Raw genomic sequence first — 20,675 nt, 5'->3', positions numbered from 1 at the left:
CTAATTTATTAAACCATATTTGCTAATTTACATGCTCACATGCTATAGCATGCCCTAATCTTGAATTACTGCATCTAAGTGCAAATAATTTAGAAATTTACTATGTATTTTAATACACTGTCCACATTTTGTGCTCAGCAAAATCGTTAAAACAGTGGTTTGTTTTTATCAGGCCTCCTACTGCACTTTGCACCCCGGCAATAGTAGATGTGGAATATGCACTCTTTTGATTTATAGTAAGAAAAGAACCTATTTTCAAACTACATAATGTATATGTACCAGTGCCTTAGAGTTACAAAACAGAAATTAATATAAACTGGTATTGTAGTTAAAAAAACCGCTACACAGCACCTTTAGCCCAGAGAACTCTCGTTTCACAAAAGAGGACAAACTATGTAGGCACTAAAAAATTCTACGCATCTTTTGTGCTCAAGTAATCTTGTTGGCAATAGAAAATTAGCAATAAGGCTCCTGGCATAAACCTCACTTAAAGCATTCTATGCTAGGAAAGTATTGTTTCAGTCTGAAAAATGTTGGCCAGTTATGCTTTACATCGACTTTCCAAGCTTTTCATAATGCTTTGTGATTACATTAGTGTACAAAATAACAGGTGTCTTTCTTGTGCGTTTGCTCTGCATTTCAATTGCTTCCCTAATTCACCTTTGCAATATGCCTTTTTTTAAGGCATCAAAACTGGAATTTTCGTTCACTGGAGCCTAATACTAAATATTTAGTCCTTTATGTGGCCCAAAACACTGCGAATCAACCCAGGCTCTTTCAGTGCCGCTATACATAGTTTCTTCTCCAATAACAGATTTGATCAATACATATATTTTAGGTACCTTTGTGGGGAATGTACATGTTCTTGTACTTACCGATGTGTTTGGTGATTGTGCATGTTTATATTTCATGTGATTTATGTATATGTTGTACTCTGTATTGCAGCATACAATAAATATATTTGCGTTTTCTTGAAAATGCAGCATATATCTTACCAGTCTGTGTTGCATGTTATTTGGATATGGAAATCGTGATAACCTTGGTGTTGATATACATGCTCAAAAGTGTCAAGTTTGCTAGGATGTATTTGTGCAGCGAAGACAGGTTTTCCAATATACACCATGAATTACTAATATGTAATGTGATCCACACGTATAGGTGTTGTGTATGCCCATCGAAGCTTCAAGGCCGGCTGTTCGACAGTGCGTTTGGTAGCCGAACTTGAACCTTCTGGCACACGCAATAGTTGCGCGTGGATCGCTGTACATAGTAGTAATTGAAGGCGTGTACTGCCGAATCTACCTTCCATACACGCTAGAAATAAAAGGGTGTACACCCTTCCAACACCCACACAGATGGGTGTTAATTTCGACGAGCACCCTTACACCCTAAATTTATTTTGCTGGACACCCTTCCTTTAGGGTGCTATAGTGGCACCCCAACTGTAGGGTGTAGACAACAGCACCCTTAGGGTGTTCGTCTGGCGACAAACTGATTTACACCCTTAAGGGTGTTAAAATGTTTAGTGTGTAGAACGTAGTTGGGACTCCCTAGGAGCAGCGTGAACACATCATCATCATCATCATCATCATCATCCTGATTACGCCCACTGCAGGGCAAAGACCTCTCCCATACTTCTCCAACAACCCCGGTCATGTGCTAATTGTGGCAATGTCCTCCCTGCAAACCTCTTAATCTCATCCACCCCCTGCTACGCTTCCCTTCCCTTGGAATCCAGCCCGTAACCCTTAATGACCATTGGTTATCTTCCCTCCTCATTACATGTCCTGCCCATGCCCATTTCTTTTTCTTGATTTCAACTAAGACGTCATTACCTCGCGTTTGTTCGCTCACCCAATCTGCTCTTTTCTTATCCCTTAACGTTACACCTATCATTCTTCTTTCCATAGCTCGTTGCGTCGTCCTCAATTTGAGTAGAACCCCTTTCGTAAGCCTCCAGGTTTCTGCCCCGCAGGTGAGTTCTGGTAAGACACAGCTACCATACACTTTTCTTTTGAGAGATAACGGCAACCTACTGTTCATGATCTGAGAATGCGTGAACACGAGAAGTGGCAAATAGAAAAGAAAGCGCAATGCAACTAGCGTTGGCGTGCGGCCGAAATTTTCACTAGTGCCATTACTCTAAATTAATATTTCTGCCATTATTCTAAAGCTATAAATGATTCCATAAACCCATCAGCAGTTGCAGTCGGGTTTTTCGGCAGCTTTGGTGGAATGTACTTTCACAAGTCTCGGATGACAAATCACGTTTTTTCTGCAGCGAATTTACCACAGGTGCTACGAGAAAATGTAGTATATTTTTAAATACGGTTTAGGTTCATGGTACTTCATCTTCGCGGTTCACAATACCTAATGAGATTCGCCAAGGCCCCACTATAATTGCCGATACCGCCAACGGCTACTATCACTCTGTGTTTGCACGTGAAAATGGCATCTTCGCTTAACATCAAAATACTTATGCTGCCTCCAGAAACAGTTACAGTTTGACCAGTCTGGTGGCCAACACAATTATAGATAAATCTTGACAAAAAATAGCTGTGGCTTAGCTAAGGTTAAGCCTAGGATGCGAAGCATACTAGCCTTTATTATAGTTGTTGAACCACTGTTTAGCCTGGTGTACTGCTGTTGCTTGGCTATATTTGGTTCGGCTAGACGAAGAAACAACTCATGCGTTACTCTGCTTCGCCTTCAAGAGTGGAACGCGACAGCGTTCCCGTCGACCCGCCAAGGGGTGTAAGACAATGGGCTACGGCGCAGCGACTACGCGCCCCGCATTGGACGCGGTGAGCGTCGAGCAGCGCAGCGTTCGGCGCGGCAACGAAATGTGCGCCTGAGCAAGCGACGCACGCCTGAGCCTTAGAAACAGCTCGTTTCTAAGGCAACACCACATTCACTAGAGGCGCTTTTGTACCGCTTTGAAGTATCGTACTCGTGGCTGAGTGGTTGCGTCTCCGTCTCACACTCCGGAGACCCTGGTTCCATATAGTCTTTCTCTATCTTGCAAGAGTTTAGCCCAGCTTGCAGCTGTTGTGACGTCAGTGTCCTAGCGGGAGGAGCGGGAGCTAGGCCGCCGTACCATCTGTGCGACCGCAGGCGAGCGCACGAGCTGAGACCCGGCTATGTAGCTACGCGGCCGCAAGCGAGCGCACGAGTTGAGCCTCCGCTTTTCAAGCTGTTATGACGTCATGTGGGAGCTACGCGGCCGTGCGCGGCACAGCAAGGAAGAGCGTGGTTGTGCGGCTAGTATGCTTCCCATAAAATAAAAGCGGTGGCCAAGATAGTATTCCCAATTGATTAATTGTTCTCTATTCCCTGTGGACTGCTAACTACTGCGGCATGTTATTGAGCACCTGCTACTTTCTTTTTGAAAACTAGGGAATGGTCTTCGGCTTTACAAATGCAGGAATTAGCAAGCTTGATCTAACTACAGGCGAATATTAACTTAATATTCACTCAAAATGCTAAGCCATATAAACTTATAAACACATTATGACATTCTTGCAATCTAATGACTTGTAATTTTATAGACAGCCCACATACAGGCAAGGTTTTAGCCATGTTAGGCAAATAACTTATACTTAATGCGTGACGTTGCTGCCAAGACGAACACCGCGGTGTTCGTCTTGGCAGCATTGTAGCTTGGTCAACGTAGCTTGGCAGCAAGCTTGGTCACCGCGGTGACCAAGCTTGCTCTATTTCTATTTACTTTTCTGAAGCTTTCGAGACAGTCTCTCAGTGAACAACTGATCTAATTAATCGGTGCATTGAGTAATCTGTGAGTGCAGTTCGGGATACCTAGTTTTATTTTTCAAAGCTCTAAGTTCAACTTTGACTCTATGGACCCTTCTGCCGTTGCTGTACCATCACATGCGTTCCGTAGGGCTCGGTGTTCTGTGCCCGCTGCTCTTGCTGTACATTAACTGCTTTTATCGTCTACATAACGAAAACTGAGCAATATACAATGGAATCAAATATTATCCAGGTCATCGACTTGAGTGCATTTCATATCCTTCATATGGCGTACTCCATGGAAGGTGAACAGTAACTTTTGTATAAGCTCTTACACTACTGTCCTTAACTAGAAGCTCACCCCGATCGGTTTTCGATTATAGCTACCATTATATATTGCCGAAAAAAGTGACAGCAGACTTGTGCTACATTGAAGAATCACAGTCCAATTCGCAGCGAAGTTGTTTGTTCCCAGTAGTTGCAGTATAAACTTCGGTTTCCTGTAACTACATCACAAACTTTAAAGCGCTACCCGTATATGACTGGCGCGGTGTCAAATTACGTTTTCGAGCATTTGTATAGACATTTTTACACGAGCAGTAATTAATAGACAAAGCTTTATTTCGCCAGAACATTTGAATAAATTCCCCCGCACACTTTTTGCTAAATGTGGCTTCGGTTTTGTTCTTAGTCTTCTCAGGGCAGCGGTCATATTAGGTCACACATTTTCTACATCACGAAAAAATTACCGATAACGTGCCCCTAATCAGTGATGGATTTCAGGGAGGGGGTTGGTAGGGCCACTCACATCGTCTCCCCCTTCCCCTGCAAGCCAAGCCGTCCGCATCTTTTGTCAGTTTTCTCGAAACACGCCCTATCCCCAACCAACGAGCTTCCTTTGAGCCCGTTGAGCTTCACCGTCCAGTGTTAGGGCTCGGCGTTCGTTACGAGATCCACGTGCACGGCAAGGAGCTGTACAAGAAAGTCCGTTGCGTGGTGTCGCATTGAGCATATCACCCCTAGGAGCCAACCATTTGCAAACATCGGCGCATGCGGAACCGTCAGACCGGTGACCAGCTGCATTTTACAATATTTGTGTTCAGACGAGACCCTGAATGTTTAACGAAAACACCAAGGGCCGGAGGAATACGTCACTGCTCCTCGCCTGTGAATTCACTCCTACTGAGTCGCGCTTCAATCACCATAGCCTGTGTTCGTTGTGTCGTTATCAAGACCGTCATCGAGCGCGTTGTGGGCCACGGGCATTGCTCTCTTAAGAGCCATTTTGTTCTCAGCAACCCTTGTTGCGTCGTTTCATTGGTCTCGCTTCACCATCAATGAAACAAGGTATGTTTCCCTCAACAATATTCACAAGTGGCCGTGCTACAACTTGGAGATTCGGGCAGAACGCCCCCACCCACCCCCTACCGGCGGCAGTCGTAGCGTCGAGCAACCACCCGACTTTATTATCTTCCAGACCTACTACTGCTTTGCAGCTCCTCTCAGGCCCGGTGAATGAGTTGAAACCGGTGAAACTGAAAGTGTTCTTTCATGTAAAAAATCTCCAGATTTTCGGGGATGACAATTGCACAGGAGATGTGCTGCACTCCGGATATTGTCTGCAGGGTGAATCTAGGCGGCGTCCAATGCACCTGGCAGCGTTCTCTTCGCACGTCAACAGCATCTGTTTCGACTCAGACAGCTAATACCACCGGGCGAATTTTGTAGCCTGCTGGCAGCGCACGCTGCGGCGTGGGTTCCAGTCACTTTGCCCGCAACCATACAACCATACACGGTAGTTAACTGCAAGCCCCAACAAAACTGTTTGCAAGACAGTTATTTTAGGCGGCACAAGTCACGCACGAAACGCTATCCACGGCTTAAAGAATGCATTTCCTTCTAAACTTGTAGTCGCACAAAGCTAATGAAACTCCCGGTACCTTCGTGTTGTGTTTATGTGTGTCACCGTTGTAACGTATGCTTATTAACTGTTGATGAAATGCAAACACCATTCGTTCTTCTCCACCGCTAATATGTACCACACTGCAAACGTGATCCAGTATTTTTGGTGCTTCCCCGTCACAGGAGCTCGTGCACTCGAGTGACACGCATATTGTGATGCAGCAGTTCTCGCGACGTTTATTCCCCGTCAAAGATTGGGCGAACCGACCACGCCCACAGCACGGATCACACTCGAGAGCCAGCCCCACAAGCGATGATAAAGAAGAACCCCATATGAACCCAACATGATGATGATCATGTACAGATGACAAAGAATAGCTTATAAATTCCCACATTAATGTCCCCTCGCTCGAGAGCGGCCATCCTGGCCGCAATTCAAAGGGGCAGTGAATGTCTCGCGAAAGGCTTCATACGGGAAACGTGGACAATCTCAGTGGCGCGGCAGCGGCGGTCATTTGGAACAATAACTGGTTCCACGCGATAGTTAACCGGAGAAGTCTGCTCCAAGACTTTGTAGGGATCGATGAACCGAAGCTGAAACTTGTCACTCAAGCCAGGAGTACGAATTGGTGTCCGGAGTAGCACTTCCTCGCCAGGGCGCAAACACACGACGCGATGACAGGCATCGTAATGCTGCTTGCGGTCCTGTTGCCGTGCTTCGGTGTTGATGCGGGCGAGCTGGCGACAACGCATAATGTGGGACACATGTTCTTCACAGGAGGATGGACATTGATGGACAGTTGCCGCGAAGAAAGAGAATGAAGACAGGAAGAGGGCGAACGACCATAGACAAGGTAGAATGGCGAGTAACCGGTCGTGCGTCGAACGGCGGTATTATATGCAAAAGTCACGAATGGCAAATTGCGTCCCAGTTTCTGTGATCCGGGTCGATGTACATGGCTAGCATGTCTGGCAGCGTGTGATGAAATCGCTCTGTGAGGCAGTTGGTTTGCGGATAGTAACTCGAGGTAGTCTTGTGGCTGGTTGCGGAGGCTCTGAGTACTTCGTCTAGTAGTTGCGAGAGGAATGCTTTTCCACGGTCGCTCAGGAGGACGCGAGGAGCACCGTGACTCAGTATTAGGGATTGAAGTATGAATGCAGCAACTTCAGAGGCTGAGGCAGAACTCACACAAGTTGTTTCGGCGTACCGTGTCAAGTGATCAACAGCTGCCACAATCCATCGTTTACCGGTGAGAGTCACAGGAAGAGGACCATACAGGTCAACGCCAGCGACCTCAAATGGTTGCGACGGACAAGGAACCGGTTGCAGTTGTCCGCTTGGAGCTCATGTAGGGAGCTTTCGACGCTGACATAGGGCGCAGGAAGCGACATTATTCGCTACACTGGCGGACAATCCAGGCCAGTAGAAGCGACCTTTGATGCGGTCATAGGTTTTCTGGAAACAAAGGTGACCAGCAGTCATGTCGCCGTGAGAAGCCTGCAGGACGTGCGCACGTAGAGAGCGTGGCAGGGCAGGAACCCAGCGTTGACCGTCAGGGTGATAGACATGAAGGTTTAGGACGCGGCTGTCAATCTTAAATTGCGTCAGCTGACGATGAAGGTGGGCGTCAGGGGGGCGCGGAGCTCCTTGAAGGTGGTCTATGATGCGCCGACAGTAAGAGTCGGCAAGTTGATAAAATTGGAAGGATTTGTTGTCGTGTGGAGGCATCTCTTCGACAGTGGCCAACAAGAAAGCATGTGAGGAGGGATCGTGCGAAAGCTTGTCACGGATGGTAGTTGGAGGTCCATTGCATGGTGTCGTAGGAAGTGGACAGCGAGAAAGCGCGTCTGCATCTTGGTGTTTTTTCCGCACTTGTAGTTAACAATGAAGTCGTATTCTTGCAGACGAAGAATCCACCGACCAAGTCGTCCAGACAAGTTCTTCAGCGTTGAAAGCCAGCATAATGCATGATGGTCTGTAACGATCGTAAAGTGGCGGCCGTGAAGATAAGGTCGAAACTTCTGCACAGACCAAAGGATAGCTAGGCATTCCTGCTCCTTGATGGTGTAATTCTTTTCGGCCTTTGTCAGAACGCGACTTGCGTATGTGACGACCCTATCAAGTGTCGTCTCGCTGTAGGAGAATGCCACCAATTCCGTGACCACTAGCATCCGTATGCAGCAGGGTAGGAGCAGCTTTATGAAAAAGGCGTAGTACTGGTTCAGACGTGAAAGCGCGCTTCAGATGGGCGAACGCAGATTCACATTCGGGAGACCATACAACGGGAACATTAGAACCTAGTAATTTGTGCAGAGGTGACGCTATTGAGGCGAAGCCTCGTATGAATCGACGAAAATAGGAAGCGAGGCCTAGGAAACTACGCAAACCTTTGGTCTTTTCGGGACGAGGGAAGTGCTGAACTGCCGAAACTTTGTCAGGGTCAGGACGAATGCCATCTTTGCTCGCAATGTGACCTAGTAATTTGATCGTCTTCCTTGCAAAATGGCAATTCTTGGTCTTTAGCTGAAGTCCAGCGTTGGCAAGGCACGTGAGAACTTCATCCAGACGTTGCAGGTGCTGAGAGAAGGCTGACGAAAAAACAACAATATCGTCCAGATAGCACAGGCAAGTCTTCCACTTCAGGCCACGAAGAACGGTGTCAATCATGCGCTCGAACGTTGCGGGCGCATCGCAGAGGTCGAATGGCATGACATTAAACTCGTAGAGCCCATCTGGTGTTGAAAACGCTGTTTTCTCGTCGTCCTCATGCATAGGTATCTGCCAGTAGCCGGAACGCACATCGATGCTGGAGAAGTACTCGGCACCCTGCAGGGAATACAAGGCATCGTCTATTCGCGGCATAGGGTATACATCCTTGCGTGTGATCATGTTAAGTGCTCGGTAGTCGACACAAAATCGGACAGAGCCGTCTTTTTTCCGAACCAAAACAGCGGGGGAAGACCAAGGGCTAGCAGAGGGGCGTATTATGTTTCGTTGGAGCATGTCGGTGACATTCTCGTCGATGACTTTCCTCTCGGCTAGCGATACGCGATACGGTCTACGGCACACGATGGAAGTGCCATCTGTCTCTATCCGATGCGTCGTTATTGAAGTCCTTCCCAACGAAGCTGAATGCGCATCAAAGTAAGTTTCATGTTTTTGGAGCAAAGCAAGCAATTGTTGTGACTGCGAAGGTGTCAGATCAGAACTGATGGCAGGTGCAAGAGCTGAAGGAGATGCGGTCCGTCCGGTACAAGGAACTTCAGAGGAAGCAGGTTTAAAGGAAGCGACAGATATAGACTCCGATTCAGTGGCGCAAGTCAGTGTAGTACCTTTAGGGATGAGAATCTTTTCGGATGTCGGGTTTGTAGCGTAGAGAAGTGCAGAGCCATGATCAAACCTAACGAGCCCTGATGTAAAGGCTATCCCTCTTGCGAGACAGCATGCAGATGGTAATACGAGCACGTCGCCGCAGTCAATGACGTCAGACGTGATGGTAAAAATGCTTTGATGGCGAGGAGGTAGCGCGGTATCTTCTGCAGCAAGCAAGTGAAGGGGTGCGACATCTGCATGAAGTGAATAGGTCGTGTCAGTCATATGGAGAACGTGTTGCCCACAGCAGATGGAGGCGGAGGCCGTAGGAAGAAAATCCCATCCCAATATGAGCTGCTGGGCACACGAACATAGCACTGCAAATTGTAGAAGCCCATCGATGGAAATACTAGCAGTGCACATGGCGATAGGTCGAAAGGAGGCCCCTTGAGCAGCGAGTAGCGAAGGTCCATCATAGTGGTCGTAACTTTCTGAAGTCGCGAACGGAATTCACGGTGAATGACTGAAACACTAGCACCAGTGTCTATTAAAGCTTCTACTTGTACACCTTCTACTACAATCAATATCACATTGCGCTGACGCGATGGAAGAATTTCTGTCCTGTCGTTCGATGCAGCTTTTCCTCCAAAAGCTGCATAACTCAGTTTTCCGGACGACGCTCCGCGAATTGAGAAGCAGGTCTCAGTGGGGACGTAGAGCGGCGAAGGGGTGACGGCAAGCGGCGTCTCGCAGGACGTTACGTATGAGCCGTCTCAGATGCTACAGTAGGCGATGGAGTGCGTCCGCGCGGTGGACCATAAGGACGGCGTTAGTTATGCAAGCTCCCTAGACGTTGGAAAGTAGCTCCGGGCGAAAATGCATCCCGTTCGTATACGTCATATCCGCGACGCTCGACTTGCTGGCGCTTGCGGCAAAAACGTGCTATGTGGTCACGATAGCCGCAGTAGTAGCAGATGGGACGAGGAGGACGCCACTGCGAATAGCAGGTTTGGGTAGGTGCGCTGGTAGTCATGGAAGCGATTGGGGCCGGTGTTGGTTTTGGAGGCATCGGTGGAACGATGACTGGACTAGCTGCGGCTACTTGTGCGTAAGTTGATGGGGCCCTAGGGGCTAGAGGGTCCGTGTACGCTGCACCAGCCATGGACGCCAATCCCTCCTTGATGATGTCTCGCAGATTGGTATCGGAGGCTTGAGAAGGCGTGGGCCCTGCGGCTAAGCCAAAATACTGGAGCTCTTTTCGAATTATTGCGCGTATCATTGCTCGTAATGCAGGGTTGTCGGCGGTAGTCTTTGCAGTGGTGTCTGGCTGCAACCGTATTGATTCGAATTCGTCAAGGCGCTGGCAAGTTGCGGCGATATCAGCGACGGTAACGGGGTTCTGGATGGCTAAAGCACTGAAAGCAATAGCTCCGATGCCTTTGAGGGTGTGGCGAACCCTGTCTGATTCGGTCATGGCCGTGTTCACGCGTCGACAAAGAGCAAGCACATCCTCGATGTACGACGTATAAGATTCACCGGGTTGTTGCTTGCGAGTGTCGAGCGTCTTTTTGTGCGAGGGCAGAACGAACAGCTGGTGTGCCGAAGATTTGGCGGAGCTGCTGTTTGAAAGCACCCCAGTTCGTGAAATCAACCTCATGGTTGAAAAACCAAGTCTTCGCTACTCCTGTCACATAAAAGGCGACGTGACGTAGCTTGGACGCATCGTCCCATGGTTAGCTGAACTCACAGGGTCTTAGTCGTCCAGCCAATCGTCGACGTCTTCACCGCGAAGTCCAGCAAACAGATAGAGATCACGCTGGTGCCCACTGACAACCCAATACAGAGAGGCTGGGTTAGCCGAGGCCGAGATGGTGGAAGTAGAAGTGCCTGTTGGCTCGTCCTGCGACATGCTGGCGGACAGCTGGCACAATCGGCCACCCGATCGAAGCTCCAGGAGGTTGAGCGGGGAGTCAGAGGACGGAGGACCGAAGAGCACACTCCACCACTTGTGACGCAGCAGTTCTCAAGACGTTTATTCCGCGTCAAAATATTAAGGTAGGAAACAAGCAACTGCGGGGCGTGATTATACACCGAAAATATTTGACAACCATGTTTTTGTCTGTGTGCAGCTGTAATTTACATTTTCTCCGAAGAAGGAAGAGATCTAGTTGGCAAGGGATCATTAAGGTCTTCACTCCTCTAAAAAAAGCCCTACAATTTGCAGTCGAAGGCACTACCTCTTCAGCATCTTCCCAACGCAGCCATTGAAAGCAAACAAAAACGAGCATCTATGGTAATTTACGGTCAGCATCATGTAGCGTATTGCTTCCTCTTGAAGACAAATGTCAGCACTCTACATCTGCCTGCAACCAATGTAGCGAACATCGAATCAAAGGATTAGACGTGATATCCTCGAGGGCTTGGTACACGTCTGTCACTTTGTAAGGGCCAGACAAATTGTAAAGTTTGTTGGCACACAAGCCCATGAATGCATGACGCAGCACGTCTTAGAAAAGCATTGATGCCCCCTGACAACTACAACTTTTCATGATCAGTTCGAAGAAAATTACGGCAAGCATGAAAATGGCACGTACATCAGTCGTATTTAAAAATGTTGAAGTGGCTTGTGTTCTCCGGTTATCGTAAACGCGTGTGCTGGAAGTACAGCGTTATGTTCATAACAGGGAGAGTGGGACGCACCATAAAAATGTCGCCCTCCAATAATCGGTCACACAACCACTCGTCCTTTGCGAAAGTGCTGGGAAAATATGGTAAGCTTTCGTTACGTGAGGCATACAAATACCAAAACGAGTCAATGCAGGCCGCGAAAGACTTCCCCTGACCTCAAAAAGATATGACCAACCAAATATACATACAACGTACGCATCGAGTGAGCAACAGCCAAAACCACCTGTTTCCAGTGATAAAGTCGATAATCTTTCTATAGTGCCAGAATACACCATTTCGGCAGCACTTATACGACGAAACACTTCTTGAGCGGTCAAATCAGACCTTATTGATTTCGAATGAGAGTAATTTCCATAATATTCTGCTCTTACGAGTATCAAGAGAGGACATTGAACTTCAGAAACACGTTGTCGGCAAATCATTCCAAGCCACCCATATCAGCAAGATGATCCAGAAGAAACATATCAAGAGCTGTGAAGACAAGGGTCTTGCTACACCTATTCCGTGAGTGACGTGCACAATTCAGGCGTCTAGAGCATCATGTTCGACGAAACGACCAATGTATCTCAAACATCGAAGCGAAGACTTGTCCTGCCATCGGTACACGGGAACATGGTACGAGAAGACTTTCACCCATTCGTCGACCCGCACAGTGGCAGCGATTCTGTAGACTCCAACGTAACCGAGCCCATCGTGAGAGGAAAAGTACTCGCTAAATAGGTTCTGAAAATGCTGAGGAGCCGAGAACTCTACTTCGGCAGGTGAGTTGGCATAGCGTCACGATTCACAACGTCATGATGTGAGAGGTATGTGGTGCCATTTGAAATATTAAGTCATGTTCCCCAAACGTAGTTCCCTCCCCGTGGTTTAACCATGCGCTCAACTTGTCCTTGTCCATGTCATCGCGCCTTCATGCGGTCAGGAATGCACTAGCGATAATGGAGGACATAATTTCCTCCTTCACCACGGCAGCGAACAATTGTGCTCAAAGCCCACTCTTCCACCAACCTAAAGGTCCTCGCGGCACGAGATCGGTCGAACGACACTTTTTATCCAGTTTTGAGACTCACTTTTGCTCTGTCGCTAAAACTCTCGAAACCATCGCCAACTGGAGAGGACTGCAAAGCGCTGTAAAATCGAGGCCACTCCTCGTCGCTGTTGGTGATGGCGAGCTTAAAATGGCGATAGTTGGTCCTTCAGACTTACTGGCGTACACACCCCCGTTGTGTCGCCTCTGCCACAAGGAGTGTGTCGATGTACACAGAGCAAAGAGCACTTTGACAGACACCGTAGCTGTTCTGAAAAAATGAGTGACGATTACGATACTCCATAATGATAAATCGGATGGCAGCTCTATACGTGTTATTATTTCGCTATATATTGGCTGGCGCGGACAATCTGTCTTGCGCGGCACATTGCAAACGGAGCGAAGAGTGGTGAGGCTGCGTCGCAGATCGCGAGAGGCAGCAAGTGGTTTACGCGTAGGTGTGATTCACAGCAGCCGCCGCAGACAGACCTCCACTGAGGCAGTGCTTGGTTTCCACATATGGTGCCGTTGGACGCGCTCACCGCATGCCATTGGTGAACAGACAACGGGAGATGACTTTGACGTCATCTCCTAGCGACCGTCGCCGCAGAGATCATCTTGCGTGGCACTACACTTTCCTTCTCACGCTTTCGCCATAGCCTCCTCCTCCATTTTTAGTCTCATGGTTCCCCTGCCCTCTCTTTCTCAGCTTTCTTTCTCGCGCTACCTTCGCTGTCGCCGTATTTTATCCCCACTGCACTCCCCATTGGCTCTTTCATCATTCAATCTGCTCGTTCGCTAGGTTACGCTGCGGCACGCCACCGCTCAACATAGGAAAGGGCGCCTATGAGCTGAGCTCTAAAAACGGCGAAGAGCTATTGACGCCTCTCTACGACCAAGCCGTAGCGCTGGCGAATGAGCCTGAAAGAGAGCTTCAGCATCCTCTCATCACGAACACACAGGCTCACAAGTCTAGCACTACAGTACTCTATCTAGAGACCCTCTACAGGATGTCGGAATTAATCCCACATTGGATGATGAGTTAGCAGATTCCAAATCAATATTAACAGAAGCGATTTTTGGAGTCTGCGCTCTCTTCATTTTTATGCCGCCTCAGCTGTGTAACATCACAACAGAAGACGAGGCAAACGTAGTGATGGACATTGCCCAGCAATATGGGTCACGTATTGGAAGTCATGCTCCGATAGCTGCAAGTGGTATAAAAGCCGAACTGCGGCTATGGCGGGAAAATTGGTAGCGGGAAACGCAATTTCGAATAGACATCCCTTTGACTCTTATTTAGATCAAGATAATCTTGAAAATACTGCCCACTCTTCCTGTCAGCATTGCCAGCACCGAAATTTCTTTCTCCACACTCCATTGCTTAAAAACATGGGAGCGATCACAGATGCATGCAACGCAAAAGATTTGCCACATATGACACTTAACTTTCCTCTAATTTTCACTGGATTGGACATTGTTGTCTTGAACAGTTGCTTTAGAACTATCGAAAACACTGCTAGTAACGGCACTATGGTACGGCAAATTTGAACGCATGAAGTGGCTTTCTACAACGGCTGTAATTATCCTACACGTAAATAACATTAACATTTGTAGACCAAGAAATTTTGCCTACTTCTGTAAAATATAAACAATGTGCCTTGTGTAGTTGACCGAGTACAAAGGAAAAACCAACTAAACACTTCGTACAACGCTTTAAAATACGCTATATATAAGTACAATAAGTACAAATATAAGTACAACGCTTTGTGGGAAGATGAGTGCTTAGCAAAGGTTTCCGAGCACGAAGTTATAATACACACTTCCAAGTATTTCTACATCTCACCAATAGAGTGGACATTCGCTCAAATAATTAATATGAGATGTTTTTGCTCTTTCTTTGGCTCTCCCCTTTATAGTCACAACATTTACTAAATATACAAGCTCGGTCAAACATCCAGTTTTGTTCAGAAAACCACGAAATGTGGCATACAGGACTTCAGAGCGCTTCTAGTCGCGTTTACAGCCTTAGCTATGATTAGAACATCCACGCACTGTCCTCGCCCATAATTTGTCTTTGTTTAGGCAGGTTGATGCTATTAAGAAAATTCAAAAAAAATCACAGGCGATTGAGCGATGAATGCGAGAAAATTACATTAGCATCATCAATAAAATGTGGGTTTATGTGCAGTGGCGAAGCAACAGGGGGGGCCGGAGGGCCGTGGGCCCCGGGTGGACGGCGCCACCAGGGGGGGACGGGGGCTGTCATACAAGTCTGAAGACATCCGAAAATTGTCGATATCCTCGCCTTCCTCGACCACACCTGTGGGGGAGGGGGGGGGGGAGTTGACAGAAGAGCTATCGGCCCCGGGTGCCAGACGACCTAGCTACGCCACTGGTTATTGTGCAAAAATTTGATTATGAAGCACGCCATAGAGCGGGAGTCTACAGTAATTTTGATCACCAGGGGATCTTTAATTTGCCCCAATGCACGGGACACGGGCGTTCTTGCATTTCGCCCCCATAGAAATGCGGCTACACTAAATATAGTTGCACCCCTTTGGGTGTATATTTGCCACACAACAATATTCGTCATCTGTCTTGCTTGCGTTTCTTTTCGTGAAAACGCTGCACTCGTTACTTTCCTGTCCAGAATATTCTGCCATGCTGGCAACGCGCATGCTGTTCGTGACTTGGAAGTACCGGACTCGCAGCGTTAAAGAAAGGAAATGCGGGCAAGACAGATGACGATTGTTCTTGTGTGGCAAATATACACGCCGAAGGGTGCAACTGTTTTTACACTCTTAAAGCGGTTGCACCCTGTGGGCTGTATATTTGTCCCACAACAATAATCGTCACCTGCCTTGCCTGCGTTTCCTTTCTTGAAAACTCGGCGCTCACTACTTTCCTGTCGAGAATGCTGCGTCACACTGATAATGCGCATGCCATTTGTGAAAGGAAACACGGGCAAGACAGATGACGGTTATCGTTGTGGGACAAGATAAGCCACAAAGGGTGTAAATTTTTCTAAGAGTGCGGAGTGTATCGCGACCGGTATTTGATCCCGCGACCTCGTGCTTAGCAGCGTCACACCATAGCCGATAATCCACCGCGTTAGTATTACATGGCACCTTTTTGACACACGTCCTGTCTCTTTGAGCGGTGTGCACGCATCGGAAGTTTCTCGAAAGTTATCGATGGGTCTATCTATACAACAAAGTTTGTAGACTATACAAACTACAGAAAAAAGCGATTAGGCACATTGCTAATGTTGACTACTATGCACATACGGGTGAATTATTTAAGCGGTTTAACATTATCCCAATTCATCAGCTTTACGAGTATTACCTAGCAATAAGATATAAAAAATCCGTGCTCAATAGCAATCGACCATTCTTGGATATTTTTCAACTTGAACCATACACTACCCCATACCCTACTCGTCACCAACAACACTGGATCATTCCATTGTGCAGAACACACTTTGGCCGACAAATGCTTCGCTTCACTGTTCCTGTTTTATTAAACAAATTATTTAAAAAAAGATAATAATTGAAGAATGTGGCATACGTGCTATTAGGGAAGCCCCTTTATCATGAAATCAACGCAATATTGTTTATCACCAACTAAACTTTCAGTGTATATTGGAATTTGTCTTCATGTAATATACTGTATAATTTAGCCGTAAAGGAATCTGTATATCTATATTTTCATTTCATGATGAATCTATGTGTATTACGACTTGTAAATATGAACCCCTTCTTGCTATGAACGAATTTTGTTCGTCTGTCCTCATTGCATTCCATGTATCAGGGAGGCTCGGGTTCCCCTCAAGTGACTGATGTCACTTTTATCCCGAGCCTGCCCTCATCCTTGAGATGAAAAATAAACTGATTTAGATTTTTGATTTGATTTTGATCTGGCTGTCTGTTGTCACCGAACCTTCTGTAATCTGATTTTGTCGCGCAATGCGAAGGGTGTAGAACTTTCTGGAAGACACGCAGGCACCAGCGATCACTCTGGAACCTTCGATGAGTGATGTATAAGAGCCGACGCACTCGACCCGCAGATCAGATTTCGACGATCGCCGACTGCGTTCGCCGCTATCGTTGTGCTTTAAGTGTAACCTGTTTTTGTCGGCGCAGCTTCGCCCTATAAAAGTTAGCTTCGTGTTTCACAGTATTACTACTGTGTTCGTTACCGTCCCTACCACGTAACATCATGACCAACGTCATTCTCTTCAGCGTGCGGCCCCACTGAATAAGGCGTAGACGTACAACAGCTGCGTCGCAAGTGGTGGAGGTTGCTCTCGATCCTTTGATCCTCTGCGACTTCGCGTTTTCCCGGAGCTTCGTGCAGGTCGCCGCTTTCTCCGGCTTTCTGCCACCATGGTCCTAGAAAAGTCACCGAGATTCTCCGGCCATGCACAGAAACGGTAATCCGCGTCTGCCTAAACCGGCCGCTCCCTCATAGGCCGTCAACACTTGGCGGCGCGACCCTGTCATGTTCGCTGGCCTCCGTGATGCCGATGTTCGAGTTTAACCGGTGGGACGATTATCACAAACTTCGAAACGTCGTCTTCTACCTCACTGACGTTGCCAAACTTGGTTTCTTAATGCCGAGAACGCCTTGCCTGACTGTGCGTCGTTCAGATACCAACTTCGGCATGTTTACGGCACTCCAGATGTACGCTCTGTGGTCTCCCCAAAAAATATCGACGGAAGCACGCAACTTTCCGGCAACACTTACACCACTTATACCGAAGATCTATGCCCTTTGTCGCCGTGTTGACGCCACCATCAGCGCTATTTTTGACAACATGTCAGTAGGCTTCAACAACAAGAAGACAACAAAACCTGTAGACACGGGACGCCTCAGAACTTGTCAAGTGCTTCCCCGTCTTTGCCATCGAAGCGATCGAAGCTGCTGGCACGTCTGGGCAGAACGCTGGACAAGACGCATCGTCAAACATTCACCGCAGGCTTTCCTGCACGTATGTTGTGTGATGCAGGTTTATCAAACAGCATCATGTACAAAATTCAATTGCAGAAGGCAGTTACCGGCACAGATCTCTCACAATGACGATATTGAGCTGGCCTTCTTCCCTTTTTTAGGTATCTTTGTTGGCGGGAGGATTGCCGCGGAGCGTTGCGTAACCTGGGCGTACAGGGACGCGCACGCAAGTATTTCACCGCATAGCGGCCAGAATATCTTCCCAAATGATTATCATGTCCTCCGCAGTCCCGTCAGATTGCCGGGCATGGTTTTAAAGTACCTACGAAGGACATTTACTGCTGTCCGTGGACGTGCCGTGCGTAATCTTGATCGCATGGGAAATATGGTTTTCTCTGAACCTAGGTCTCGAACCTCGTTTTGCAGTCACTCGCGGTTACCGGCCTAATTACTGTTTTCCCGGCTTTGTAACTTCGCCAAGCACACTTAGTGATAACCATTTTAACCACGGATAAGGCCACGCGTCTAACAACGGGATTAGTCTCCTTCGCATTCATTTTACCCAAAATTTGGTGTAGTATGTGACGCTTAGGGTAGATAGAATGTTCATCTTTCCCTTCCGTGGCCATGAGTGTGCTAATAAAGGCAGCATTGATGCGTCCATATAGCATGTATAGGTTTCATTACCAGTTGCCTTCACCCAAAGAGTTACTTCACATACACAGCCATGGCCATGAGTGGTAGCGCATGGAGATGTCTGTTTGGTAGTGAGTTGTGGATTTACACACATTGTACGAGAAATTTTTAAGAATTCCTTATTAGCGGCCAGCTTTTTCCGAGATTTTATGGTCTCAATCCAATGTTTCATTCACAGTTGATAGAATACAGATTCTTCTCCTAAATTCTGCCAATTTTATTCAAGCGTTTTCAGCGTTACCTAATCAGAGCATTCGTACATTAACATCTATATGAATATGGAAGTTAGCCTCAACTAAAAGTTTCCTGACAAGCCAATCTACCGTAGACCACGTGCAAGAAACAATGAACGAATACTAGTATTGCACGAAGAAAACATGGCCGAAGTGCATTAAGGAGTGCATTTTGATTTCTGAGCGTACTTAACCTAGTCCAGTAAAGCGCCATGGTGTGCGATTTTCACAGCAAAATCAATCGCATGACAAATCATTTTGTAGGCCCTCAGTGCTTCGTTGTACAGGCGTGTAACTGAACCCAGGCGACAGGGGCATTGGCTTTCCTTATAACCACCTCCCACATCAATTTTCTCTTGCGCAAGCAGAATGCAATCGAAGATACTCTAGAGGCCGAAAAAGGTGAAGCCTAAAACATACTCACTTGCAGACCACAGAAAAAGCACCAAGACGACCACGATGACCACGAAAAGGACGGCCACCGCCACCAGGAATTCCTTGAACGTATTGCTCCTCGCCTCCCTATATGATACGAATAGATAAAAGGAACTCAGTGAAGAGTGTGAAAAAAAAGAATGTCGCACTTTCGTCCGATAGGCGAAGAATCGACCGTGATAGCCCAAAATTAGGCAGCCATGCGAAGTAAGAAGAGCAGTTTTATCAGCCTTATGTACTTTGAAACGTCCACTCACTAATTAAATCACCAAGCTTGAAGTCACGCGCGCATAGGCAAACATGATCAAATCTCACTCGATTGCCACTGACACTCGCTGTCAAAACGCTGGCACGAGCAATATAAGCAGCACCAGCGGCCGAATCGCCTTTCGTGCTACCATATGCTTGAACACGAATTAAGCAGTGAGAGCACTGCGCCCAGAGAGTCGTAAGCCCTCGGCAGGTCTAGGCTCTGTACCCACCGCAGATCGCTTTCAAGATAGGGCCCGCACGGCCCCGCCATACGCAACTACCGCCATCAATAAAATCCCTCCCCCACCCTCATTCTGCTGCATTGCGCACGGTACAAGACCGCAATACGGCCAAAACCTAGAGGATGTTGATACGCTGCGCTTCCTCTCACCGTCGACCCTCACGCGTCATCGAGCCACCATCCTTCTCGGCTCCCCCCTCGCGCGCTTTCACTGGTACCCGCAGCATAGATGGCGCGGCCGCGACGGTCGACTTAATAAGGAACATCACGGCAATGCGGACGCCCCCTGCCAAATTGGGCTTGGACTCTACATATATCTTGAAGGGGCAGCGCATTAAAACGAAGACAGAAGGCAGGAACACACAGGGTGGCGCTGAACTCACAACTAACTTTATTCGAAAGCATACACAAACTTATGTACCCAACCCATAGCCACGTACTCTCCAATCGATGGCGTCATTATCTGTGCGCAGGCAAGAAACGCAAAACCCTGTAATCTAATGGTACACTATGACGCGGCTTAAAAATTCAGATTCACTGTCATGCAAATTTAACGATGGCATGCTTACACAACACCACCCTTTTTTCCTGATATAGTAGGCCTCAATAATCTCCCTCGTGGTCTGATTTTTATGCGCGGAAAGTACTGTGGTGTTTTAATAGATTGGAGTACACCCATGCTTAGAGCAATGCCGCGCGACATGCGAGTAGGCATTACCCGCTAGCGAGCGCCTACGCCCAGATAATATAATATTCAGGCAACGACCTGTTTGACCGATATAGACGTGACCGCAGGAAAATGGAAGCTCGTAAACAACTCCCATTCTACAGTGCACAAACGGGGAAGTATGCTTCCCCGTTTGTCACGCGTCACGCACAGGCTGCCTCTCGCAAAACCGCGATTAGCAAGGGAGTGGCGCCATACTGCGGTCCGCTTGCAACGTGCCGCATGAGACACATTGCCCGTACCTTATCCCTAAATGAAAACTCCTGTGGGGCTGCGTTCAAATTTCAGGGAGAGAGGGAGACAGAAAAGCTTTTATTTGTTTTCACGCCAACGTCCGGCGCTAACATATTACGAAATACGGTAATCGTCGGTGAATTTCTCGCAGTGAGCTTATTTTTTTTTTTTTTCGCGCAGTGGTGCTTCAGCTTTCGCTGTCGTTCTTTAGAGGAAGCTTTAGC

The 20,675-nt window shown here is 47.6% G+C and overlaps 1 protein-coding gene across 2 annotated transcripts in view; it reads right to left on the bottom strand.

Moving 5' to 3' along the window:
- LOC139057623 (uncharacterized) overlaps positions 1 to 20,675 on the bottom strand; it is a 132,522-nt gene that overhangs the window by 78,705 nt on the left and 33,142 nt on the right. For both annotated transcript variants that reach the window (XM_070536174.1, XM_070536175.1), the window contains one exon: positions 18,987 to 19,084. In XM_070536174.1, the coding sequence (XP_070392275.1) occupies positions 18,987 to 19,084 (98 nt within the window). The remainder of the gene's footprint in view (positions 1 to 18,986; positions 19,085 to 20,675) is intronic.

Source organism: Dermacentor albipictus, chromosome 3 (assembly GCF_038994185.2).
Source record: "Dermacentor albipictus isolate Rhodes 1998 colony chromosome 3, USDA_Dalb.pri_finalv2, whole genome shotgun sequence".
Classification (NCBI taxonomy): Eukaryota; Metazoa; Arthropoda; class Arachnida; order Ixodida; family Ixodidae; genus Dermacentor; species Dermacentor albipictus.
Note: the sequence above shows the minus strand (reverse complement) of the source record. Positions and strands in the feature narration are given on the sequence as shown.